This window comes from Oncorhynchus mykiss, unplaced genomic scaffold, assembly GCF_013265735.2.
Source record: "Oncorhynchus mykiss isolate Arlee unplaced genomic scaffold, USDA_OmykA_1.1 un_scaffold_144, whole genome shotgun sequence".
In the NCBI taxonomy this organism is placed as follows: domain Eukaryota; kingdom Metazoa; phylum Chordata; class Actinopteri; order Salmoniformes; family Salmonidae; genus Oncorhynchus; species Oncorhynchus mykiss.
This window is the reverse complement of record NW_023493665.1, coordinates 1120371-1147535: the sequence shown is the minus strand read 5'-3', so window position 1 is coordinate 1147535 and position 27165 is coordinate 1120371. Positions and strand designations below refer to the sequence as shown.

Sequence of the window (27165 nt, the reverse complement as noted above, 5' to 3'; positions counted from 1 at the left end):
AGTAACATACCCAGTATGCCAACGGAGGGAGGGAAGGAGAGAGGGAGGGAGGGGGAGTACCATACCCAGTATGCCAACGGAGGGAGGGAAGGAAAGGAGAAAGGGAGGGAGGGAGGGGGAGTAACATACCCAGTATGCCAACGGAGGGAGGGAAGGAGAGAGGGAGGGAGGGGGAGAGGGAGGTGAGTGCCATACCCAGTATGCCAACGGAGGGAGGGAAGGAGAGAGGGAGGGAGGGGGAGAGGGAGGTGAGTGCCATACCCAGTATGCCAACGGAGGGAGGGAAGGAGAGAGGGAGGGAGGGGGAGAGGGAGGTGAGTGCCATACCCAGTATGCCAACGGAGGGAGGGAGGGAGAGGGAGGGGAGTACCATACCCAGTATGCCGAGGGAGGGAGGGAAGGACAGAGGGAGGGAGGTGAGTGCCATACCCAGTATGCCAACGGAGGGAGGGAGGGAGAGGGAGGGGAGTACCATACCCAGTATGCCGAGGGAGGGAGGGAAGGAAAGGAGAAAGGGAGGGAGGGAGGGGGAGTAACATACCCAGTATGCCAACGGAGGGAGGGAAGGAAAGGAGAAAGAGAACCATATACCAGCCCCTCACAACACACAGCCAGCCGACCTGACTCAGACTAGAGCCCATTGAGACCCGGAGCACCTAGACTAAGGACCGACGCTGTTTCCCTGGACATCCAACACACCACTTTGGAGCAACACGGTCAGATTGTTACTGCTACTACCCACAAACCCCTCACCCCTACTCCAGGACAGGACAGAGACATGAACCCCCTCCTGACCCAGGCTGTCCAGACTGAGGAAGATGCTGAAACGGAGGGTAGGTAGCTAGAGCTGTCAGATCCACACCCGTACAGAACAAATGTGTCAACTGTGGGACGACTCACTATGTCAACTGTGGGACGACTCACTATGTCAACTTTTTGTTGTTGGTTATTTCTGTAAAAGCGTCGATAGTTGAAGTGCCCTCTTGGTAGATTGGTTGTTATTCATTCATTGATGATCACTATGAGCGGTAAGTCATGTTTATAGGGCTTCATAGACGTGTTTATAGCACTGTAATCGGGTACATTGACACACACACACACAGGATGTGAAGTGATTTAAGAGCTCTTCTCTGTCTCTCCCCTCACTAGCTTACATAACTGGTATACCAGCTGCATGTCTGTGTCAGAGAGGCCGCAAATAACCTGCCAAGTGCTAATCGACTACATAGAGGGGTTATGTTTCTGGACTGAGGGGCTAGGCTACTGGGGGGTTAGGTTACTGAGGGGCTAGGTTACTGGGGGGTTATGTTACTGAGGGGCTAGGTTACTGAGGGACTAGGTTACTGAGGGTCTAGGTTACTGGACTGGGTCAGCTAGCCGTGTAGAGGGGTTATGTTACTCTACTGAGGGGCTAGGTTACTGGACTGGGTCAGCTAGTCGTGTAGAGGGGTTATGGTACTCTACTGAGGGACTAGGTTACTGGACTGATGCTGGGTCAGCTAGCCGTGTAGAGGGGTTATGGTACTCTACTGAGGGACTAGGTTACTGGACTGGGTCAGCTAGTCGTGTAGAGGGGTTATGTTACTCTACTGAGGGACTAGGTTACTGGACTGATGCTGGGTCAGCTAGCCGTGTAGAGGGGTTATGGTACTCTACTGAGGGACTAGGTTACTGGACTGGGTCAGCTAGTCGTGTAGAGGGGTTATGTTACTCTACTGAGGGACTAGGTTACTGGACTGATGCTGGGTCAGCTAGCCGTGTAGAGGGGTTATGGTACTCTACTGAGGGACTAGGTTACTGGAATGATGCTGGGTCAGCTAGCCGTGTAGAGGGGTTATGGTACTCTACTGAGGGACTAGGTTACTGGACTGGGTCAGCTAGCCGTGTAGAGGGGTTATGGTACTCTACTGAGGGACTAGGTTACTGGACTGATGCTGGGTCAGCTAGCTGTGTAGAGGGGTTATGTTACTCTACTGAGGGACTAGGTTACTGGACTGATGCTGGGTCAGCTAGCCGTGTAGAGGGGTTATGGTACTCTACTGAGGGACTAGGTTACTGGACTGATGCTGGGTCAGCTAGCTGTGTAGAGGGGTTATGTTACTCTACTGAGGGACTAGGTTACTGGACTGATGCTGGGTCAGCTAGCCGTGTAGAGGGGTTATGGTACTCTACTGAGGGACTAGGTTACTGGACTGGGTCAGCTAGTCGTGTAGAGGGGTTATGTTACTCTACTGAGGGACTAGGTTACTGGACTGGGTCAGCTAGCCGTGTAGAGGGGTTATGTTACTCTACTGAGGGGCTAGGTTACTGGACTGATGCTGGGTCAGCTAGCCGTGTAGAGGGGTTATGGTACTCTACTGAGGGGCTAGGTTACTGGACTGGGTCAGCTAGCCGTGTAGAGGGGTTATGGTACTCTACTGAGGGGCTAGGTTACTGGACTGGGTCAGCTAGCCGTGTAGAGGGGTTATGTTACTCTACTGAGGGGCTAGGTTACTGGACTGGGTCAGCTAGTCGTGTAGAGGGGTTATGTTACTCTACTGAGGGGCTAGGTTACTGGACTGATGCTGGGTCAGCTAGTCGTGTAGAGGGGTTATGTTACTCTACTGAGGGGCTAGGTTACTGGACTGATGCAGGGTCAGCTAGTCGTGAAGAGGGGTTATGGTACTCTACTGAGGGGCTAGGTTACTGGACTGATGCTGGGTCAGCTAGCCGTGTAGAGGGGTTATGGTACTCTACTGAGGGACTAGGTTACTGGACTGGGTCAGCTAGTCGTGTAGAGGGGTTATGGTACTCTACTGAGGGGCTAGGTTACTGGACTGATGCTGGGTCAGCTAGTCGTGTAGAGGGGTTATGTTACTCTACTGAGGGGCTAGGTTACTGGACTGATGCTGGGTCAGCTAGTCGTGTAGAGGGGTTATGTTACTCTACTGAGGGGCTAGGTTACTGGACTGGGTCAGCTAGCCGTGTAGAGGGGTTATGGTACTCTACTGAGGGACTAGGTTACTGGACTGGGTCAGCTAGTCGTGTAGAGGGGTTATGGTACTCTACTGAGGGGCTAGGTTACTGGACTGATGCTGGGTCAGCTAGTCGTGTAGAGGGGTTATGTTACTCTACTGAGTGACTAGGTTACTGGACTGATGCTGGGTCAGCTAGCCATGTAGAGGGGTTATGGTACTCTACTGAGGGGCTAGGTTACTGGACTGATGCTGGGTCAGCTAGCCGTGTAGAGGGGTCATGGTACTCTACTGAGGGACTAGGTTACTGGACTGGGTCAGCTAGCCGTGTAGAGGGGTCATGGTACTCTACTGAGGGACTAGGTTACTGGACTGATGCTGGGTCAGCTAGTCGTGTAGAGGGGTTATGGTACTCTACTGAGGGACTAGGTTACTGGACTGGGTCAGCTAGCCATGTAGAGGGGTTATGGTACTCTACTGAGGGACTAGGTTACTGGACTGGGTCAGCTAGCCGTGTAGAGGGGTTATGGTACTCTACTGAGGGGCTAGGTTACTGGACTGGGTCAGCTAGTCGTGTAGAGGGGTTATGGTACTCTACTGAGGGACTAGGTTACTGGACTGGGTCAGCTAGTCGTGTAGAGGGGTTATGTTACTCTACTGAGGGACTAGGTTACTGGACTGATGCTGGGTCAGCTAGCCGTGTAGAGGGGTTATGTTACTCTACTGAGGGACTAGGTTACTGGACTGATGCTGGGTCAGCTAGCCGTGTAGAGGGGTTATGTTACTCTACTGAGGGACTAGGTTACTGGACTGATGCTGGGTCAGCTAGTCGTGTAGAGGGGTTATGGTACTCTACTGAGGGACTAGGTTACTGGACTGATGCAGGGTCAGCCAGCCGTGTAGAGGGGTTATGGTACTCTACTGAGGGACTAGGTTACTGGACTGGGTCAGCTAGCCGTGTAGAGGGGTTATGGTACTCTACTGAGGGACTAGGTTACTGGACTGGGTCAGCTAGCCGTGTAGAGGGGTTATGTTACTCTACTGAGGGGCTAGGTTACTGGACTGATGCTGGGTCAGCTAGCCGTGTAGAGGGGTTATGGTACTCTACTGAGGGGCTAGGTTACTGGACTGATGCTGGGTCAGCTAGCCGTGTAGAGGGGTTATGGTACTCTACTGAGGGACTAGGTTACTGGACTGGGTCAGCTAGCCGTGTAGAGGGGTTATGTTACTCTACTGAGGGACTAGGTTACTGGACTGGGTCAGCTAGTCGTGTAGAGGGGTTATGGTACTCTACTGAGGGACTAGGTTACTGGACTGGGTCAGCTAGTCGTGTAGAGGGGTTATGGTACTCTACTGAGGGACTAGGTTACTGGACTGGGTCAGCTAGTCGTGTAGAGGGGTTATGGTACTCTACTGAGGGACTAGGTTACTGGACTGGGTCAGCTAGTCGTGTAGAGGGGTTATGGTACTCTACTGAGGGACTAGGTTACTGGACTGGGTCAGCTAGTCGTGTAGAGGGGTTATGGTACTCTACTGAGGGGCTAGGTTACTGGACTGGGTCAGCTAGCCGTGTAGAGGGGTTATGTTACTCTACTGAGGGACTAGGTTACTGGACTGGGTCAGCTAGTCGTGTAGAGGGGTTATGGTACTCTACTGAGGGACTAGGTTACTGGACTGATGCTGGGTCAGCTAGTCGTGTAGAGGGGTTATGGTACTCTACTGAGGGACTAGGTTACTGGACTGGGTCAGCTAGCCGTGTAGAGGGGTTATGGTACTCTACTGAGGGGCTAGGTTACTGGACTGATGCTGGGTCAGCTAGCCGTGTAGAGGGGTTATGGTACTCTACTGAGGGACTAGGTTACTGGACTGATGCTGGGTCAGCTAGTCGTGTAGAGGGGTTATGGTACTCTACTGAGGGACTAGGTTACTGGACTGGGTCAGCTAGCCGTGTAGAGGGGTTATGGTACTCTACTGAGGGGCTAGGTTACTGGACTGGGTCAGCTAGCCGTGTAGAGGGGTTATGGTACTCTACTGAGGGACTAGGTTACTGGACTGATGCAGGGTCAGCTAGCCGTGTAGAGGGGTTATGGTACTCTACTGAGGGACTAGGTTACTGGACTGGGTCAGCTAGCCATGTAGAGGGGTTATGTTACTCTACTGAGGGGCTAGGTTACTGGACTGGGTCAGCTAGCCGTGTAGAGGGGTTATGGTACTCTACTGAGGGACTAGGTTACTGGACTGGGTCAGCTAGCCGTGTAGAGGGGTTATGGTACTCTACTGAGGGGCTAGGTTACTGGACTGGGTCAGCTAGCCGTGTAGAGGGGTTATGTTACTCTACTGAGGGACTAGGTTACTGGACTGATGCTGGGTCAGCTAGCCGTGTAGAGGGGTTATGGTACTCTACTGAGGGACTAGGTTACTGGACTGGGTCAGCTAGCCGTGTAGAGGGGTTATGTTACTCTACTGAGGGACTAGGTTACTGGACTGGGTCAGCTAGCCATGTAGAGGGGTTATGTTACTCTACTGAGGGACTAGGGTACTGGACTGGGTCAGCTAGCCGTGTAGAGGGGTTATGGTACTCTACTGAGGGACTAGGTTACTGGACTGATGCTGGGTCAGCTAGCCATGTAGAGGGGTTATGGTACTCTACTGAGGGACTAGGTTACTGGACTGGGTCAGCTAGCCATGTAGAGGGGTTATGTTACTCTACTGAGGGGCTAGGTTACTGGACTGGGTCAGCTAGCCGTGTAGAGGGGTTATGGTACTCTACTGAGGGACTAGGTTACTGGACTGATGCTGGGTCAGCTAGTCGTGTAGAGGGGTTATGTTACTCTACTGAGGGGCTAGGTTACTGGACTGGGTCAGCTAGCCGTGTAGAGGGGTTATGTTACTCTACTGAGGGACTAGGTTACTGGACTGATGCTGGGTCAGCTAGCCGTGTAGAGGGGTTATGTTACTCTACTGAGGGACTAGGTTACTGGACTGATGCTGGGTCAGCTAGCCGTGTAGAGGGGTTATGTTACTCTACTGAGGGACTAGGTTACTGGACTGGGTCAGCTAGCCGTGTAGAGGGGTTATGGTACTCTACTGAGGGACTAGGTTACTGGACTGATGCAGGGTCAGCTAGCCGTGTAGAGGGGTTATGTTACTCTACTGAGGGGCTAGGTTACTGGACTGATGCTGGGTCAGCTAGCCGTGTAGAGGGGTTATGGTACTCTACTGAGGGACTAGGTTACTGGACTGGGTCAGCTAGCCGTGTAGAGGGGTTATGGTACTCTACTGAGGGACTAGGTTACTGGACTGATGCTGGGTCAGCTAGCCGTGTAGAGGGGTTATGTTACTCTACTGAGGGACTAGGTTACTGGACTGGGTCAGCTAGCCGTGTAGAGGGGTTATGGTACTCTACTGAGGGACTAGGGTACTGGACTGGGTCAGCTAGCCGTGTAGAGGGGTTATGGTACTCTACTGAGGGACTAGGTTACTGGACTGGGTCAGCTAGCCGTGTAGAGGGGTTATGGTACTCTACTGAGGGACTAGGTTACTGGACTGATGCTGGGTCAGCTAGCCGTGTAGAGGGGTTATGTTACTCTACTGAGAGACTAGGGTACTGGACTGGGTCAGCTAGCCGTGTAGAGGGGTTATGGTACTCTACTGAGGGACTAGGTTACTGGACTGGGTCAGCTAGCCGTGTAGAGGGGTTATGTTACTCTACTGAGGGACTAGGTTACTGGACTGGGTCAGCTAGTCGTGTAGAGGGGTTATGGTACTCTACTGAGGGGCTAGGTTACTGGACTGGGTCAGCTAGCCGTGTAGAGGGGTTATGGTACTCTACTGAGGGACTAGGTTACTGGACTGGGTCAGCTAGTCGTGTAGAGGGGTTATGGTACTCTACTGAGGGACTAGGTTACTGGACTGGGTCAGCTAGTCGTGTAGAGGGGTTATGTTACTCTACTGAGGGGCTAGGTTACTGGACTGATGCAGGGTCAGCTAGCCGTGTAGAGGGGTTATGGTACTCTACTGAGGGACTAGGTTACTGGACTGATGCTGGGTCAGCTAGCCGTGTAGAGGGGTTATGGTACTCTACTGAGGGACTAGGTTACTGGACTGATGCTGGGTCAGCTAGTCGTGTAGAGGGGTTATGGTACTCTACTGAGGGACTAGGTTACTGGACTGATGCTGGGTCAGCTAGTCGTGTAGAGGGGTTATGGTACTCTACTGAGGGACTAGGTTACTGGACTGATGCTGGGTCAGCTAGTCGTGTAGAGGGGTTATGTTACTCTACTGAGGGACTAGGTTACTGGACTGGGTCAGCTAGCCGTGTAGAGGGGTTATGTTACTCTACTGAGGGACTAGGTTACTGGACTGGGTCAGCTAGCCGTGTAGAGGGGTTATGGTACTCTACTGAGGGACTAGGTTACTGGACTGGGTCAGCTAGCCGTGTAGAGGGGTTATGGTACTCTACTGAGGGACTAGGTTACTGGACTGGGTCAGCTAGCCGTGTAGAGGGGTTATGGTACTCTACTGAGGGGCTAGGTTACTGGACTGATGCTGGGTCAGCTAGCCGTGTAGAGGGGTTATGGTACTCTACTGAGGGGCTAGGTTACTGGACTGGGTCAGCTAGCCGTGTAGAGGGGTTATGGTACTCTACTGAGGGACTAGGTTACTGGACTGGGTCAGCTAGCCGTGTAGAGGGGTTATGGTACTCTACTGAGGGACTAGGTTACTGGACTGGGTCAGCTAGCCGTGTAGAGGGGTTATGGTACTCTACTGAGGGGCTAGGTTACTGGACTGGGTCAGCTAGCCGTGTAGAGGGGTTATGGTACTCTACTGAGGGACTAGGTTACTGGACTGGGTCAGCTAGTCGTGTAGAGGGGTTATGGTACTCTACTGAGGGACTAGGTTACTGGACTGGGTCAGCTAGCCGTGTAGAGGGGTTATGGTACTCTACTGAGGGACTAGGTTACTGGACTGATGCAGGGTCAGCTAGCTGTGTAGAGGGGTTATGGTACTCTACTGAGGGACTAGGTTACTGGACTGATGCTGGGTCAGCTAGCCGTGTAGAGGGGTTATGGTACTCTACTGAGGGACTAGGTTACTGGACTGATGCTGGGTCAGCTAGTCGTGTAGAGGGGTTATGGTACTCTACTGAGGGACTAGGTTACTGGACTGGGTCAGCTAGCCGTGTAGAGGGGTTATGGTACTCTACTGAGGGGCTAGGTTACTGGACTGATGCAGGGTCAGCCAGCCGTGTAGAGGGGTTATGGTACTCTACTGAGGGACTAGGTTACTGGACTGGGTCAGCTAGTCGTGTAGAGGGGTTATGGTACTCTACTGAGGGGCTAGGTTACTGGACTGATGCTGGGTCAGCTAGTCGTGTAGAGGGGTTATGGTACTCTACTGAGGGACTAGGTTACTGGACTGGGTCAGCTAGTCGTGTAGAGGGGTTATGGTACTCTACTGAGGGACTAGGTTACTGGACTGGGTCAGCTAGCCGTGTAGAGGGGTTATGTTACTCTACTGAGGGACTAGGTTACTGGACTGGGTCAGCTAGTCGTGTAGAGGGGTTATGGTACTCTACTGAGGGACTAGGTTACTGGACTGATGCTGGGTCAGCTAGCTGTGTAGAGGGGTTATGGTACTCTACTGAGGGACTAGGTTACTGGACTGGGTCAGCTAGTCGTGTAGAGGGGTTATGTTACTCTACTGAGGGACTAGGTTACTGGACTGATGCTGGGTCAGCTAGCCGTGTAGAGGGCTTATGTTACTCTACTGAGGGACTAGGTTACTGGACTGGGTCAGCTAGTCGTGTAGAGGGGTTATGTTACTCTACTGAGGGACTAGGTTACTGGACTGGGTCAGCTAGCCATGTAGAGGGGTTATGTTACTCTACTGAGGGACTAGGTTACTGGACTGGGTCAGCTAGCCGTGTAGAGGGGTTATGGTACTCTACTGAGGGACTAGGGTACTGGACTGGGTCAGCTAGCCGTGTAGAGGGGTTATGGTACTCTACTGAGGGACTAGGTTACTGGACTGGGTCAGCTAGCCGTGTAGAGGGGTTATGTTACTCTACTGAGGGACTAGGTTACTGGACTGGGTCAGCTAGCCGTGTAGAGGGGTTATGGTACTCTACTGAGGGACTAGGTTACTGGACTGATGCTGGGTCAGCTAGCTGTGTAGAGGGGTTATATTACTCTACTGAGGGGCTAGGTTACTGGACTGATGCTGGGTCAGCTAGCCGTGTAGAGGGGTTATGTTACTCTACTGAGGGACTAGGTTACTGGACTGGGTCAGCTAGCCGTGTAGAGGGGTTATGGTACTCTACTGAGGGACTAGGTTACTGGACTGATGCTGGGTCAGCTAGCCGTGTAGAGGGGTCATGGTACTCTACTGAGGGGCTAGGTTACTGGACTGATGCTGGGTCAGCTAGCCGTGTAGAGGGGTTATGGTACTCTACTGAGGGACTAGGTTACTGGACTGATGCTGGGTCAGCTAGCCGTGTAGAGGGGTCATGGTACTCTACTGAGGGACTAGGTTACTGGACTGATGCTGGGTCAGCTAGCCGTGTAGAGGGGTTATGGTACTCTACTGAGGGACTAGGTTACTGGACTGGGTCAGCTAGCCGTGTAGAGGGGTTATGGTTCTCTACTGAGGGACTAGGTTACTGGACTGGGTCAGCTAGCCGTGTAGAGGGGTTATGGTACTCTACTGAGGGACTAGGTTACTGGACTGATGCAGGGTCAGCTAGCCGTGTAGAGGGGTTATGGTACTCTACTGAGGGGCTAGGTTACTGGACTGGGTCAGCTAGTCGTGTAGAGGGGTTATGGTACTCTACTGAGGGACTAGGTTACTGGACTGATGCTGGGTCAGCTAGCCGTGTAGAGGGGTTATGTTACTCTACTGAGGGACTAGGTTACTGGACTGGGTCAGCTAGCCGTGTAGAGGGGTTATGGTACTCTACTGAGGGACTAGGTTACTGGACTGGGTCAGCTAGCCGTGTAGAGGGGTTATGTTACTCTACTGAGGGACTAGGTTACTGGACTGCGTCAGCTAGCCGTGTAGAGGGGTTATGGTACTCTACTGAGGGGCTAGGTTACTGGACTGGGTCAGCTAGCCGTGTAGAGGGGTTATGGTACTCTACTGAGGGACTAGGTTACTGGACTGGGTCAGCTAGCCGTGTAGAGGGGTTATGGTACTCTACTGAGGGGCTAGGTTACTGGACTGGGTCAGCTAGCCGTGTAGAGGGGTTATGTTACTCTACTGAGGGACTAGGTTACTGGACTGGGTCAGCTAGCCGTGTAGAGGGGTTATGGTACTCTACTGAGGGGCTAGGTTACTGGACTGGGTCAGCTAGTCGTGTAGAGGGGTTATGTTACTCTACTGAGGGACTAGGTTACTGGACTGGGTCAGCTAGCCGTGTAGAGGGGTTATGTTACTCTACTGAGGGACTAGGTTACTGGACTGGGTCAGCTAGCCGTGTAGAGGGGTTATGTTACTCTACTGAGGGACTAGGTTACTGGACTGGGTCAGCTAGCCGTGTAGAGGGGTTATGTTACTCTACTGAGGGGCTAGGTTACTGGACTGGGTCAGCTAGTCGTGTAGAGGGGTTATGTTACTCTACTGAGGGGCTAGGTTACTGGACTGGGTCAGCTAGCCGTGTAGAGGGGTTATGTTACTCTACTGAGGGACTAGGTTACTGGACTGGGTCAGCTAGCCGTGTAGAGGGGTTATGTTACTCTACTGAGGGACTAGGTTACTGGACTGATGCTGGGTCAGCTAGCCGTGTAGAGGGGTTATGGTACTCTACTGAGGGACTAGGTTACTGGACTGGGTCAGCTAGCCGTGTAGAGGGGTTATGGTACTCTGCTGAGGGACTAGGTTACTGGACTGGGTCAGCTAGTCGTGTAGAGGGGTTATGTTACTCTACTGAGGGACTAGGTTACTGGACTGGGTCAGCTAGCCGTGTAGAGGGGTTATGGTACTCTACTGAGGGGCTAGGTTACTGGACTGGGTCAGCTAGCTGTGTAGAGGGGTTATGTTACTCTACTGAGGGACTAGGGTACTGGACTGGGTCAGCTAGCCGTGTAGAGGGGTTATGGTACTCTACTGAGGGACTAGGTTACTGGACTGATGCAGGGTCAGCTAGCCGTGTAGAGGGGTTATGGTACTCTACTGAGGGACTAGGTTACTGGACTGATGCAGGGTCAGCTAGTCGTGTAGAGGGGTTATGGTACTCTACTGAGGGGCTAGGTTACTGGACTGGGTCAGCTAGTCGTGTAGAGGGGTTATGTTACTCTACTGAGGGACTAGGGTACTGGACTGGGTCAGCTAGCCATGTAGAGGGGTTATGTTACTCTACTGAGGGACTAGGTTACTGGACTGATGCTGGGTCAGCTAGCCGTGTAGAGGGGTTATGGTACTCTACTGAGGGACTAGGGTACTGGACTGATGCTGGGTCAGCTAGCCGTGTAGAGGGGTTATGGTACTCTACTGAGGGACTAGGGTACTGGACTGGGTCAGCTAGCCGTGTAGAGGGATTATGGTACTCTACTGAGGGACTAGGGTACTGGACTGGGTCAGCTAGCCATGTAGAGGGGTTATGTTACTCTACTGAGGGACTAGGTTACTGGACTGGGTCAGCTAGCCGTGTAGAGGGGTTATGTTACTCTACTGAGGGACTAGGTTACTGGACTGGGTCAGCTAGCCGTGTAGAGGGGTTATGGTACTCTACTGAGGGACTAGGTTACTGGACTGGGTCAGCTAGCCGTGTAGAGGGGTATGGTACTCTACTGAGGGACTAGGGTACTGGACTGGGTCAGCTAGCCGTGTAGAGGGGTTATGTTACTCTACTGAGGGACTAGGTTACTGGACTGATGCTGGGTCAGCTAGCCGTGTAGGGGGGTTATGTTACTCTACTGAGGGGCTAGGTTACTGGACTGATGCTGGGTCAGCTAGCCGTGTAGGGGGGTTATGTTACTCTACTGAGGGACTAGGTTACTGGACTGGGTCAGCTAGCCGTGTAGGGGGGTTATGTTACTCTACTGAGGGGCTATGTTACTGAGGGGCTATGTTACTGAGGGACTAGGGTACTGGACAGGGTCAGCTAGCCGTGTAGAGGGGTTATGGTACTCTACTGAGGGGCTATGTTACTGAGGGGCTATGTTACTGAGGGACTAGGGTACTGGACAGGGTCAGCTAGCCGTGTAGAGGGGTTAAGTTACTCTACTGAGGGACTAGGTTACTGGACTGGGTCAGCTAGCCGTGTAGAGGGGTTATGGTACTCTACTGAGGGGCTAGGTTACTGGACTGGGTCAGCTAGCCGTGTAGAGGGGTTATGTTACTCTACTGAGGGACTAGGGTACTGGACTGGGTCAGCTAGCCGTGTAGAGGGGTTAAGTTACTCTACTGAGGGACTAGGTTACTGGACTGATGCAGGGTCAGCTAGCCGTGTAGAGGGGTTATCGTACTCTACTGAGGGACTAGGTTACTGGACTGATGCTGGGTCAGCTAGCCGTGTAGAGGGGTTATGGTACTCTACTGAGGGACTAGGTTACTGGACTGATGCTGGGTCAGCTAGTCGTGTAGAGGGGTTATGGTACTCTACTGAGGGGCTAGGTTACTGGACTGGGTCAGCTAGCCGTGTAGAGGGGTTAAGTTACTCTACTGAGGGACTAGGTTACTGGACTGATGCAGGGTCAGCTAGCCGTGTAGAGGGGTTATCGTACTCTACTGAGGGACTAGGTTACTGGACTGATGCTGGGTCAGCTAGCCGTGTAGAGGGGTTATGGTACTCTACTGAGGGACTAGGTTACTGGACTGATGCTGGGTCAGCTAGCCGTGTAGAGGGGTTATGGTACTCTACTGAGGGACTAGGTTACTGGACTGGGTCAGCTAGCCGTGTAGAGGGGTTATGTTACTCTACTGAGGGACTAGGTTACTGGACTGGGTCAGCTAGCTGTGTAGAGGGGTTATGGTACTCTACTGAGGGGCTAGGTTACTGGACTGATGCAGGGTCAGCTAGCCGTGTAGAGGGGTTATGGTACTCTACTGAGGGACTAGGTTACTGGACTGATGCTGGGTCAGCTAGCCGTGTAGAGGGGTTATGGTACTCTACTGAGGGGCTAGGTTACTGGACTGGGTCAGCTAGCCGTGTAGAGGGGTTATGGTACTCTACTGAGGGACTAGGTTACTGGACTGGGTCAGCTAGCCGTGTAGAGGGGTTATGGTACTCTACTGAGGGACTAGGGTACTGGACTGGGTCAGCTAGCCGTGTAGAGGGGTTATGGTACTCTACTGAGGGACTAGGTTACTGGACTGGGTCAGCTAGCCGTGTAGAGGGGTTATGGTACTCTACTGAGGGACTAGGGTACTGGACTGGGTCAGCTAGCCCTGTAGAGGGGTTATGTTACTCTACTGAGGGACTAGGTTACTGGACTGGGTCAGCTAGCCGTGTAGAGGGGTTATGGTACTCTACTGAGGGACTAGGTTACTGGACTGGGTCAGCTAGCCGTGTAGAGGGGTTATGGTACTCTACTGAGGGACTAGGTTACTGGACTGGGTCAGCTAGCCGTGTAGAGGGGTTATGGTACTCTACTGAGGGACTAGGTTACTGGACTGGGTCAGCTAGCCATGTAGAGGGGTTATGGTACTCTACTGAGGGACTAGGTTACTGGACTGGGTCAGCTAGCCGTGTAGAGGGGTTATGTTACTCTACTGAGGGACTAGGTTACTGGACTGATGCTGGGTCAGCTAGCCGTGTAGAGGGGTTATGGTACTCTACTGAGGGACTAGGGTACTGGACTGATGCTGGGTCAGCTAGCCGTGTAGAGGGATTATGGTACTCTACTTAGGGACTAGGGTACTGGACTGGGTCAGCTAGCCGTGTAGAGGGGTTATGGTACTCTACTGAGGGACTAGGTTACTGGACTGGGTCAGCTAGCCGTGTAGAGGGGTTATGGTACTCTACTGAGGGACTAGGTTACTGGACTGATGCAGGGTCAGCTAGCCGTGTAGAGGGGTTATGGTACTCTACTGAGGGGCTAGGTTACTGGACTGGGTCAGCTAGCCGTGTAGAGGGGCTATGTTACTGAGGGGCTAGGGTACTGGACTGGGTCAGCTAGCCGTGTAGAGGGGTTATGGTACTCTACTGAGGGGCTAGGTTACTGGACTGATGCTGGGTCAGCTAGCCGTGTAGAGGGGTTATGGTACTCTACTGAGGGGCTAGGTTACTGGACTGGGTCAGCTAGTCGTGTAGAGGGGTTATGGTACTCTACTGAGGGGCTAGGTTACTGGACTGCTGCAGGGTCAGCTAGCCATGTAGAGGGGTTATGGTACTCTACTGAGGGACTAGGTTACTGGACTGATGCAGGGTCAGCTAGCCGTGTAGAGGGGTTATGGTACTCTACTGAGGGACTAGGTTACTGGACTGATGCAGGGTCAGCTAGTCGTGTAGAGGGGTTATGGTACTCTACTGAGGGACTAGGTTACTGGACTGGGTCAGCTAGCCGTGTAGAGGGGTTATGGTACTCTACTGAGGGACTAGGTTACTGGACTGGGTCAGCTAGCCGTGTAGAGGGGTTATGGTACTCTACTGAGGGACTAGGTTACTGGACTGGGTCAGCTAGCCGTGTAGAGGGGTTATGGTACTCTACTGAGGGACTAGGTTACTGGACTGGGTCAGCTAGTCGTGTAGAGGGGTTATGGTTCTCTACTGAGGGACCAGGTTACTGGACTGATGCTGGGTCAGCTAGTCGTGTAGAGGGGTTATGGTACTCTACTGAGGGACTAGGTTACTGGACTGGGTCAGCTAGCCGTGTAGAGGGGTTATGGTACTCTACTGAGGGACTAGGTTACTGGACTGGGTCAGCTAGCCGTGTAGAGGGGTTATGGTACTCTACTGAGGGACTAGGTTACTGGACTGGGTCAGCTAGCCGTGTAGAGGGGTTATGGTACTCTACTGAGGGACCAGGTTACTGGACTGATGCTGGGTCAGCTAGTCGTGTAGAGGGGTTATGGTACTCTACTGAGGGACTAGGTTACTGGACTGGGTCAGCTAGCCGTGTAGAGGGGTTATGGTACTCTACTGAGGGACTAGGTTACTGGACTGGGTCAGCTAGCCGTGTAGAGGGGTTATGGTACTCTACTGAGGGACCAGGTTACTGGACTGATGCTGGGTCAGCTAGTCGTGTAGAGGGGTTATGGTACTCTACTGAGGGACTAGGTTACTGGACTGGGTCAGCTAGCCGTGTAGAGGGGTTATGGTACTCTACTGAGGGACTAGGTTACTGGACTGATGCTGGGTCAGCTAGCCGTGTAGAGGGGTTATGTTACTCTACTGAGAGACTAGGTTACTGGACTGGGTCAGCTAGCCGTGTAGAGGGGTTATGTTACTCTACTGAGAGACTAGGTTACTGGACTGGGTCAGCTAGCTGTGTAGAGGGGTTATGTTACTCTACTGAGGGACTAGGTTACTGGACTGGGTCAGCTAGCCGTGTAGAGGGGTTATGTTACTCTACTGAGAGACTAGGTTACTGGACTGATGCTGGGTCAGCTAGTCGTGTAGAGGGGTTATGGTACTCTACTGAGGGACTAGGTTACTGGACTGATGCTGGGTCAGCTAGTCGTGTAGAGGGGTTATGGTTCTCTACTGAGGGACTAGGTTACTGGACTGATGCTGGGTCAGCTAGCCGTGTAGAGGGGTTATGGTACTCTACTGAGGGACTAGGTTACTGGACTGATGCTGGGTCAGCTAGCCGTGTAGAGGGATTATGGTACTCTACTGAGGGACTAGGGTACTGGACTGGGTCAGCTAGCCGTGTAGAGGGGTTATGTTACTCTACTGAGGGACTAGGGTACTGGACTGATGCTGGGTCAGCTAGCCGTGTAGAGGGGTTATGTTACTCTACTGAGGGGCTAGGTTACTGGACTGGGTCAGCTAGCCGTGTAGAGGGATTATGGTACTCTACTGAGGGGCTAGGTTACTGGACTGGGTCAGCTAGTCGTGTAGAGGGGTTATGGTACTCTACTGAGGGACTAGGTTACTGGACTGATGCAGGGTCAGCTAGCCGTGTAGAGGGGTTATGGTACTCTACTGAGGGACTAGGTTACTGGACTGATGCAGGGTCAGCTAGCCGTGTAGAGGGGTTATGGTACTCTACTGAGGGACTAGGTTACTGGACTGGGTCAGCTAGCCGTGTAGAGGGGTTATGGTACTCTACTGAGGGACTAGGTTACTGGACTGGGTCAGCTAGCCGTGTAGAGGGATTATGGTACTCTACTGAGGGGCTAGGTTACTGGACTGGGTCAGCTAGTCGTGTAGAGGGGTTATGGTACTCTACTGAGGGACTAGGTTACTGGACTGATGCAGGGTCAGCTAGCCGTGTAGAGGGGTTATGGTACTCTACTGAGGGACTAGGTTACTGGACTGGGTCAGCTAGTCGTGTAGAGGGGTTATGGTACTCTACTGAGGGACTAGGTTACTGGACTGGGTCAGCTAGCCGTGTAGAGGGGTTATGTTACTCTACTGAGGGACTAGGTTACTGGACTGGGTCAGCTAGCCGTGTAGAGGGGTTAAGTTACTCTACTGAGGGACTAGGTTACTGGACTGGGTCAGCTAGCCGTGTAGAGGGGTTAAGTTACTCTACTGAGTGACTAGGTTACTGGACTGGGTCAGCTAGCCGTGTAGAGGGGTTATGTTACTCTACTGAGGGACTAGGTTACTGGACTGATGCTGGGTCAGCTAGTCGTGTAGAGGGGTTATGGTTCTCTACTGAGGGACTAGGTTACTGGACTGATGCTGGGTCAGCTAGCCGTGTAGAGGGGTTATGGTTCTCTACTGAGGGACTAGGTTACTGGACTGATGCTGGGTCAGCTAGCCGTGTAGAGGGGTTATGTTACTCTACTGAGGGACTAGGTTACTGGACTGGGTCAGCTAGCCGTGTAGAGGGGTTATGGTACTCTACTGAGGGGCTAGGTTACTGGACTGGGTCAGCTAGTCGTGTAGAGGGGTTATGTTACTCTACTGAGGGGCTAGGTTACTGGACTGATGCTGGGTCAGCTAGTCGTGTAGAGGGGTTATGGTACTCTACTGAGGGGCTAGGTTACTGGACTGATGCTGGGTCAGCTAGTCGTGTAGAGGGGTTATGGTACTCTACTGAGGGACTAGGTTACTGGACTGGGTCAGCTAGCCGTGTAGAGGGGTTATGGTACTCTACTGAGGGGCTAGGTTACTGGACTGATGCTGGGTCAGCTAGTCGTGTAGAGGGGTTATGGTACTCTACTGAGGGACTAGGTTACTGGACTGGGTCAGCTAGCCGTGTAGAGGGGTTATGGTACTCTACTGAGGGACTAGGTTACTGGACTGGGTCAGCTAGTCGTGTAGAGGGGTTATGGTTCTCTACTGAGGGACTAGGTTACTGGACTGGGTCAGCTAGTTGTGTAGAGGGGTTATGTTACTCTACTGAGGGTCTAGGTTACTGGACTGATGCAGGGTCAGCTAGCCCTGTAGAGGGGTTATGGTACTCTACTGAGGGACTAGGTTACTGGACTGATGCAGGGTCAGCTAGCCCTGTAGAGGGGTTATGGTACTCTACTGAGGGACTAGGTTACTGGACTGATGCAGGGTCAGCTAGCCGTGTAGAGGGGTTATGGTACTCTACTGAGGGACTAGGTTACTGGACTGATGCTGGGTCAGCTAGCCGTGTAGAGGGGTTATGGTACTCTACTTAGGGACTAGGTTACTGGACTGATGCTGGGTCAGCTAGCCGTGTAGAGGGGTTATGGTACTCTACTTAGGGACCAGGTTACTGGACTGGGTCAGCTAGCCGTGTAGAGGGGTTATGGTACTCTACTGAGGGACTAGGTTACTGGACTGGGTCAGCTAGCCGTGTAGAGGGGTTATGGTACTCTACTGAGAGACTAGGTTACTGGACTGGGTCAGCTAGCCATGTAGAGGGGTTATGTTACTCTACTGAGGGACTAGGTTACTGGACTGATGCTGGGTCAGCTAGCCATGTAGAGGGGTTATGGTACTCTACTGAGGGGCTAGGTTACTGGACTGGGTCAGCTAGTCGTGTAGAGGGGTTATGGTACTCTACTGAGGGACTAGGTTACTGGACTGGGTCAGCTAGTCGTGTAGAGGGGTTATGGTACTCTACTGAGGGACTAGGTTACTGGACTGGGTCAGCTAGTCGTGTAGAGGGGTTATGTTACTCTACTGAGGGACTAGGTTACTGGACTGGGTCAGCTAGCCATGTAGAGGGGTTATGTTACTCTACTGAGGGACTAGGTTACTGGACTGGGTCAGCTAGCCATGTAGAGGGGTTATGGTACTCTACTGAGGGACTAGGTTACTGGACTGGGTCAGCTAGTCGTGTAGAGGGGTTATGTTACTCTACTGAGGGACTAGGTTACTGGACTGATGCAGGGTCAGCTAGCCATGTAGAGGGGTTATGTTACTCTACTGAGGGGCTAGGTTACTGGACTGATGCAGGGTCAGCTAGCCATGTAGAGGGGTTATGTTACTCTACTGAGGGACTAGGTTACTGGACTGATGCTGGGTCAGCTAGCCGTGTAGAGGGGTTATGGTACTCTACTGAGGGACTAGGTTACTGGACTGGGTCAGCCAGCCGTGTAGAGGGGTTATGTTACTCTACTGAGGGACTAGGTTACTGGACTGATGCAGGGTCAGCTAGCCGTGTAGAGGGGTTATGGTTCTCTACTGAGGGACTAGGTTACTGGACTGATGCTGGGTCAGCCAGCCGTGTAGAGGGGTTATGGTACTCTACTGAGGGACTAGGTTACTGGACTGGGTCAGCTAGCCGTGTAGAGGGGTTATGGTACTCTACTGAGGGACTAGGTTACTGGACTGGGTCAGCCAGCCGTGTAGAGGGGTTATGGTACTCTACTGAGGGACTAGGTTACTGGACTGATGCTGGGTCAGCCAGCCGTGTAGAGGGGTTATGTTACACTGCTGACACAGTACTAACCCTAGGTCACAGGTCTCAGTTAACCCTACCTTATAGGGGTCAACTAGTGAAGAGGAGGGGGCGGGGGTGGGGGGAGACATTCTGGGCAAAGACGAGGTCTCGACTTTAAATGGAACATTTGGATGATGGGATACGTCAACAACCTGAGACTGTACTGAGAGAGAGGATGATGGGATACGTCAAGAACCTGAGACTGTACTGAGAGAGAGGATGATGGGATACGTCAACAACCTGAAACTGTACTGAGAGAGAGGATGATGGGATACGTCAACAACCTGAGACTGTACTGAGAGGATGATGGGATACGTCAATAACCTGAGACTGTACTGAGAGAGAGGATGATGGGAAACGTCAACAACCTGAGACTGTACTGAGAGAGAGGATGATGGGATACATCAACAACCTGAGACTGTATTGAGAGAGAGGATGATGGGATACGTCAATAACCTGAGACTGTACTGAGAGAGAGGATGATGGGATACGTCAACAACCTGAGACTGTACTGAGAGAGAGGATGATGGGATACGTCAACAACCTGAGACTGTACTGAGAGAGAGGATGATGGGATACGTCAATAACCTGAGACTGTACTGAGAGGATGATGGGATACGTCAATAACCTGAGACTGTCCTGAGAGAGAGGATGATGGGAAACGTCAACAACCTGAGACTGTACTAAGAGAGAGGATGATGGGATACATCAACAACCTGAGACTGTATTGAGAGAGAGGATGATGGGATACGTCAACAACCTGAGACTGTACTGAGAGAGAGGATGATGGGATACGTCAACAACCTGAGACTGTACTGAGAGAGAGGATGATGGGATACGTCAACAACCTGAGACTGTACTGAGAGAGAGGATGATGGGATACGTCAATAACCTGAGACTGTACTGAGAGAGAGGATGATGGGATACGTCAGCAACCTGAGACTGTACTGAGAGAGAGGATGATGGGATACGTCAATAACCTGAGACTGTACTGAGAGAGAGGATGATGGGATACGTCAACAACCTGAGACTGTACTGAGAGAGAGGATGATGGGATACGTCAATAACCTGAGACTGTACTGAGAGAGAGGATGATGGGATACGTCAACAACCTGAGACTGTACTGTGTGACAGGATGATGAGATACGTCAACAACCTGAGACTGTACTGAGAGAGAGGATGATGGGATACGTCAACAACCTGAGACTGTACTGAGAGAGAGGATGATGGGATACGTCAACAACCTGAGACTGTACTGAGAGAGAGGATGATGGGATACGTCAACAACCTGAGACTGTACTGAGTGAGAGGATGATGGGATACGTCAACAACCTGAGACTGTATTGAGAGAGAGGATGATGGGATACGTCAATAACCTGAGACTGTACTGAGAGAGAGGATGATGGGATACGTCAATAACCTGAGACTGTACTGAGAGGATGATGGGATACGTCAACAACCTGAGACTGTACTGAGAGAGAGGATGATGGGATACGTCAACAACCTGAGACTGTACTGAGAGAGAGGATGATGGGAAACGTCAACAACCTGAGACTGTACTGAGAGAGAGGATGATGGGATACGTCAATAACCTGAGACTGTACTGAGAGAGAGGATGATGGGATACGTCAGCAACCTGAGACTGTACTGAGAGAGGATGATGGGATACGTCAACAACCTGAGACTGTACTGAGAGGATGATGGGATACGTCAATAACCTGAGACTGTACTGAGAGAGAGGATGATGGGATACGTCAACAACCTGAGACTGTACTGAGAGAGAGGATGATGGGATACGTCAACAACCTGAGACTGTACTGAGAGAGAGGATGATGGGATTCGTCAACAACCTGAGACTGTACTGAGTGAGAGGATGATGGGATACGTCAACAACCTGAGATTGTACTGAGAGAGAGGATGATGGGATACGTCAACAACCTGAGACTGTACTGAGAAAGAGGATGATGGGATACGTCAACAACCTGAGACTGTACTGAGAGAGAGGATGATGGGATACGTCAACAACCTGAGACTGTACTGAGTGAGAGGATGATGGGATACGTCAACAACCTGAGACTGTATTGAGAGAGAGGATGATGGGATACGTCAACAACCTGAGACTGTATTGAGAGAGGGGATGATGGGATACGTCAATAACCTGAGACTGTATTGAGAGAGAGGATGATGGGATACGTCAACAACCTGAGACTGTATTGAGAGAGAGGATGATGGGATACATCAACAACCTGAGACTGTACTGAGAGAGAGGATGATGGGATACGTCAACAACCTGAGACTGTACTGAGAGAGAGGATCATGGGATACGTCAACAACCTGAGACTGTATTGAGAGAGAGGATGATGGGATACATCAATAACCTGAGACTGTACTGAGAGAGAGGATGATGGGAAACGTCAACAACCTGAGACTGTACTGAGAGAGAGGATGATGGGATACGTCAACAACCTCAGACTGTACTGAGAGAGAGGATGATGGGATACGTCAACAACCTGAGACTGTACTGAGAGAGAGGATGATGGGATACGTCAACAACCTGAGACTGTACTGAGAGAGAGGATGATGGGATACGTCAACAACCTGAGACTGTACTGAGAGAGAGGATGATGGGAAACGTCTACAACCTGAGACTGTACTGAGAGAAAGGATGATGGGATACGTCAACAACCTCAGACTGTACTGAGAGAGAGGATGATGGGAAACGTCAACAACCTGAGACTGTACTGAGAGAGAGGATGATGGGATACGTCAACAACCTGAGACTGTACTGAGAGAGAGGATGATGGGATACGTCAACAACCTGAGACTGTACTGAGAGAGAGGATGATGGGATACGTCAACAACCTGAGACTGTACTGAGAGAGAGGATGATGGGATACGTCAACAACCTGAGACTGTACTGAGAGAGAGGATGATGGGATACGTCAACAACCTGAGACTGTACTGAGTGAGAGGATGATGGGATACGTCAACAACCTGAGACTGTATTGAGAGAGAGGATGATGGGATACGTCAACAACCTGAGACTGTATTGAGAGAGAGGATGATGGGATACGTCAACAACCTGAGACTGTATTGAGAGAGAGGATGATGGGAAATGCAACCATCTTCACTGTTTGGAAATACAGTGCCTTGCGAAAGTATTCGGCCCCCTTGAACTTTGCGACCTTTTGCCACATTTCAGGCTTCAAACATAAAGATATAAAACTGTATTTTTTTGTGAAGAATCAACAACAAGTGGGACACAATCATGAAGTGGAACGACATTTATTGGATATTTCAAACTTTTTTAACAAATCAAAAACTGAAAAATTGGGCGTGCAAAATTATTCAGCCCCCTTAAGTTAATACTTTGTAGCGCCACCTTTTGCTGCGATTACAGCTGTAAGTCGCTTGGGGTATGTCTCTATCAGTTTTGCACATCGAGAGACTGACATTTTTTCCCATTCCTCCTTGCAAAATAGCTCGAGCTCAGTGAGGTTGGATGGAGAGCATTTGTGAACAGCAGTTTTCAGTTCTTTCCACAGATTCTCGATTGGATTCAGGTCTGGACTTTGACTTGGCCATTCTAACACCTGGATATGTTTATTTTTGAACCATTCCATTGTAGATTTTGCTTTATGTTTTGGATCATTGTCTTGTTGGAAGACAAATCTCCGTCCCAGTCTCAGGTCTTTTGCAGACTCCATCAGGTTTTCTTCCAGAATGGTCCTGTATTTGGCTCCATCCATATTCCCATCAATTTTAACCATCTTCCCTGTCCCTGCTGAAGAAAAGCAGGCCCAAACCATGATGCTGCCACCACCATGTTTGACAGTGGGGATGGTGTGTTCAGGGTAATGAGCTATGTTGCTTTTACGCCAAACATAACGTTTTGCATTGTTGCCAAAAAGTTAAATTTTGGTTTCATCTGAGCAGAGCACCTTCTTCCACATGTTTGGCGTGTCTCCCAGGTGGCTTGTGGCAAACTTTAAACAACACTTTTTATGGATATCTTTAAGAAATGGCTTTCTTCTTGCCACTCTTCCATAAAGGCCAGATTTGTGCAATATACAACTGATTGTTGTCCTATGGACAGAGTCTCCCACCTCAGCTGTAGATCTCTGCAGTTCATCCAGAGTGATCATGGGCCTCTTGGCTGCATCTCTGATCAGTCTTCTCCTTGTATGAGCTGAAAGTTTAGAGGGACGGCCAGGTCTTGGTAGATTTGCAGTGGTCTGATACTCCTTCCATTTTAATATTATCGCTTGCACAGTGCTCCTTGGGATGTTTAAAGCTTGGGAAATCTTTTTGTATCCAAATCCAGCTTTAAACTTCTTCACAACAGTATCTCGGGCCTGCCTGGTGTGTTCCTTGTTCTTCATGATGCTCTCTGCGCTTTTAACGGACCTCTGAGACTATCACAGTGCAGGTGCATTTATACAGAGACTTGATTACACACAGGTGGATTGTATTTATCATCATTAGTCATTTAGGTCAACATTGGATCATTCAGAGATCCTCACTGAACTTCTGGAGAGAGTTTGCTGCACTGAAAGTAAAGGGGCTGAATCATTTTGCACGCCCAATTTTTCAGTTTTTGATTTGTTAAAAAAGTTTGAAATATCCAATAAATGTCGTTCCACTTCATGATTGTGTCCCACTTGTTGTTGATTCTTCACAAAAAAATACAGTTTTATATCTTTATGTTTGAAGCCTGAAATGTGGCAAAAGGTCGCAAAGTTCAAGGGGGCCGAATACTTTCGCAAAGGACTGTAGTTCCATAGCACTAGTCCCACATAGAATAAATATGATTTAATTGTGTTGCCAGGTGTTGATGTGGATGCTGAGCTGGCAGCTGCCATCATGTCCAGGAGGATCATCCAGTCTCTGATCACCGTGGAAGCCTGGGAGGGATACACCTTCGCTGACCATCAGATCAAGATCAAGGAGTCACATGACCTCTACGGCGCTGTGATGTGGCCCTCGGTACAACACACGCCTTCCGCCCACCTTCATCATCCTCACTAACACTACCCTTCCGCCCACCTTCATCATCCTCACTAACACTACCCTTCCGCCCACTTTCATCACCCTCACTAACACTACCCTTATGGTCACCTTCGTCATCCTCACTAACACTACCCTTATGCTCACCTTCATCACTACCGCTCACCTTCATCATCCTCACTAACACTACCCTTATGGTCACCTTCAACATCCTCACTAACACTACCCTTATGGTCACCTTCATCATCCTCACTAACACTTCCCTACCGCTCACCTTCATCATCCTCACTAACACTACCCTTCCGCTCACCTTCATCATCCTCACTAACACTACCCTACCGCTCACCATCATCCTCACTAACACTACCGCTCACCTTCATCATCCTCACTAACACTACCCTTCCGCTCACCTTCGTCATCCTCACTAACACTACCCTTATGGTCACCTTCATCATCCTCACTAACACCACCGCTCACCTTCATCATCCTCACTTAGACTACCCTTCCGCTCACCTTCATCATCCTCACTAACACTACCCTTATGGTCACCATCATCCTCACTAACACTACCCTTTTGCTCACCTTCATCATCCTCACTAACGCTACCCTTATGGTCACCTTCATCACCCTCACTAACACTACCCTTATGGTCACCTTCATCATCCTCACTAACACTACCCTTTTGCTCACCTTCATCATCCTCACTAACACTACCCTACCGCTCACCTTCATCATCCTCACTAACACTACCCTTACACTAATTTTCATCACCCTCACGAACACTACCCTACCGCTTACCTTCATCATCCTCACTAACACTACCCTTATGGTCACCTTCACCATCCTCACTAACACTACCCTTATGGTCACCTTCATCATCCTCACTAACACTACCCTTATGGTCACCTTCATCATCCTCACTAACACTACCCTACCGCTCACCTTCATCATCCTCACTAACACTACCCTTACACTAATTTTCATCACCCTCACGAACACTACCCTACCGCTTACCTTCATCATCCTCACTAACACTACCCTTATGGTCACCTTCACCATCCTCACTAACACTACCCTTATGGTCACCTTCATCATCCTCACTAACACTACCCTTATGGTCACCTTCATCATCCTCACTAACACTACCCTACCGCTCACCTTCATCATCCTCACTAACACTACCCTTATGTTCACCTTCATCATCCTCACTAACACTACCCTACCGCTCACCTTCATCATCCTCACTAACACTACCCTACCGCTCACCTTCATCATCCTCACTAACACTACCGCTCACCTTCATCATCCTCACTAACACTACCGCTCACCTTCATCATCCTCACTAACACTACCCTTACACTAATCTTCATCACAATCATTACTTTTAAATTCCACTTTTTTCCTCACCAGGTACATCTTCATCCATCAACTTCATTTTATAATGTCCTGTTAGTTCACATTGCATTGTGTTTATTTCCCATCAGGCCATAGTGCTGTGTTACTTCCTGGATACGCACCGTGACACGTACAACCTGCTGGACAAGAACGTCATCGAGCTGGGCGCCGGGACCGGTCTGGTCTCCATAGTTACAAGCCTTCTAGGTGAGACAATCTTGTATTTACAAAGTCGCACGGGTGGTCCCAGACACCCTCCTCGTATCACTGAGCTGTCCTGGGGGGTCCCAGACACCCTCCTCATATCACTGAGCTGTCCTGGGGGGTCCCAGACACCCTCCTCATATCACTGAGCTGTCCTGGGGGGTCCCAGACACCCTCCTCATATCACTGAGCTGTCCTGGGGGGTCCCAGACACCCTCCTCATATCACTGAGCTGTCCTGGGGGGCCCCAGACACCCTCCCCGTATCACTGAGCTGTCCTGGGGGGTCCCAGACACCCTCCTCATATCACTGAGCTGTCCTGGGGGGTCCCAGACACCCTCCTCATATCACTGAGCTGTCCTGGGGGGCCCCAGACACCCTCCCCGTATCACTGAGCTGTCCTGGGGGGTCCCAGACACCCTCCTCGTGTCACTGAGCTGTCCTGGGGGCTTTTAGTGTGTTTTAGTGTGTGTTTTTTGTTTTAGTTCGGGCCCATCCAGTCAATCAATCAATCAAATGTATTTATAAAGCCCTTCTTACATCAGCTGATACCTCAAAGTGCTGTACAGAAACCCAGCCTAAAACCCCAAACAGCAAGCAATGCAGGTGTAGAAGCACGGTGGCTAGGAAAAACTCCCTAGAAAGGCCAAAACCTAGGAAGAAACCTAGAGAAGAACCAGGCTATGAGGGGTGAGTCCTCTTCTGGCTGTGCCGGGTGGAGATTATAACAGATCATGGCCAAGATGTTCAAATGTTCATAGATGACCAGCAGGGTCAAATAATAATAATCACAGTAGTTGTAGAGGGTGCAACAGGTCAGTTGGCTTTTCATAGCCGATCATTGAGAGGATCTCTACCACTCCTGCTGTCTCTAGAGAGTTGAAAACAGCAGGTCTGGGACAGGTAGCACGTCCGGTCACACCGCCCTCTTCAGAGGACAGACATCTCCTTCCTGTTTGGTAACTGGTGTTTGTTTGTGTTTATTTCCTAGGTGCCAAGGTCACGTCCACAGACCTGCCGGAGGTGCTGAGTAACCTGCAGTATAACGTACTGCGTAACACCAGGGGTTCCTGTAGACACGCTCCTCATGTCGCTGAGCTGTCCTGGGGGAAGGAGCTGGAACAACGCTTCCCTCAGGCTGCCTGTCACTACGACTACGTGTTCGCTGCCGATGTGGTGTACTGCCACCCCTACCTGGCGGAACTCTTGGACACCTTCGATCACCTGTGTCAGGACGGGACGGAGATCCTCTGGGCCATGAGGTTCCGTCTGGACAGAGAGAACCAGTTCGTAGAACGGTTCCAGACCAGGTTCCATCTGGATGAACTGTACGATCTGCCCAGTCTCAGTATCAAACTGTACCGAGCATCGAGGAAGGGGATGGGGAGGAAGACACGGTCTGGAGAGGCAGCTTAATACTACCATGCTCTACGGAAGCAGTCTGAGACACTGCAGGGGGATGGAGAGATGGGGAGGTGTGTTCTTTGATTGAATCCCAGACACACACTCCGAGAATCAACAAAGGCAAAGTCGAGAAGCGCATTACACTTAACTCTTGAAGGTACAGTGCCTTGCGAAAGTATTCGGCCCCCTTGAACTTTGCGACCTTTTGCCACATTTCAGGCTTCAAA

The 27165-nt window shown here is 51.0% G+C and overlaps 1 protein-coding gene across 1 annotated transcript; it reads left to right on the top strand.

Moving 5' to 3' along the window:
* Window positions 1–534: 534 nt before the first annotated feature.
* Window positions 535–27165, top strand: mettl21e (methyltransferase like 21e). The gene is made up of 4 exons (XM_036972377.1): window positions 535–833; window positions 23757–23914; window positions 25420–25537; window positions 26526–27165. The coding sequence occupies exons 1-4, from the start codon at window positions 779–781 to the stop codon at window positions 26948–26950; spliced, it is 756 nt and encodes a 251-aa protein (XP_036828272.1). The 5' UTR covers window positions 535–778; the 3' UTR covers window positions 26951–27165.

What these genes read in the sequence shown, in the direction of transcription:
- mettl21e (XM_036972377.1), top strand. Translation starts at nt 779, where the DNA reads ATGAACCCCCTCCTGACCCAGGCTGTCCAGACTGAGGAAGATGCTGAA. An exon ending in GGAAGATGCTGAAACGGAGG is followed by an intron (nt 834 to 23,756) that starts GTAGGTAGCTAG and finishes TTGTGTTGCCAG; the next exon opens with GTGTTGATGTGGATGCTGAG. An exon ending in CATAGTTACAAGCCTTCTAG is followed by an intron (nt 25,538 to 26,525) that starts GTGAGACAATCT and finishes TTTATTTCCTAG; the next exon opens with GTGCCAAGGTCACGTCCACA.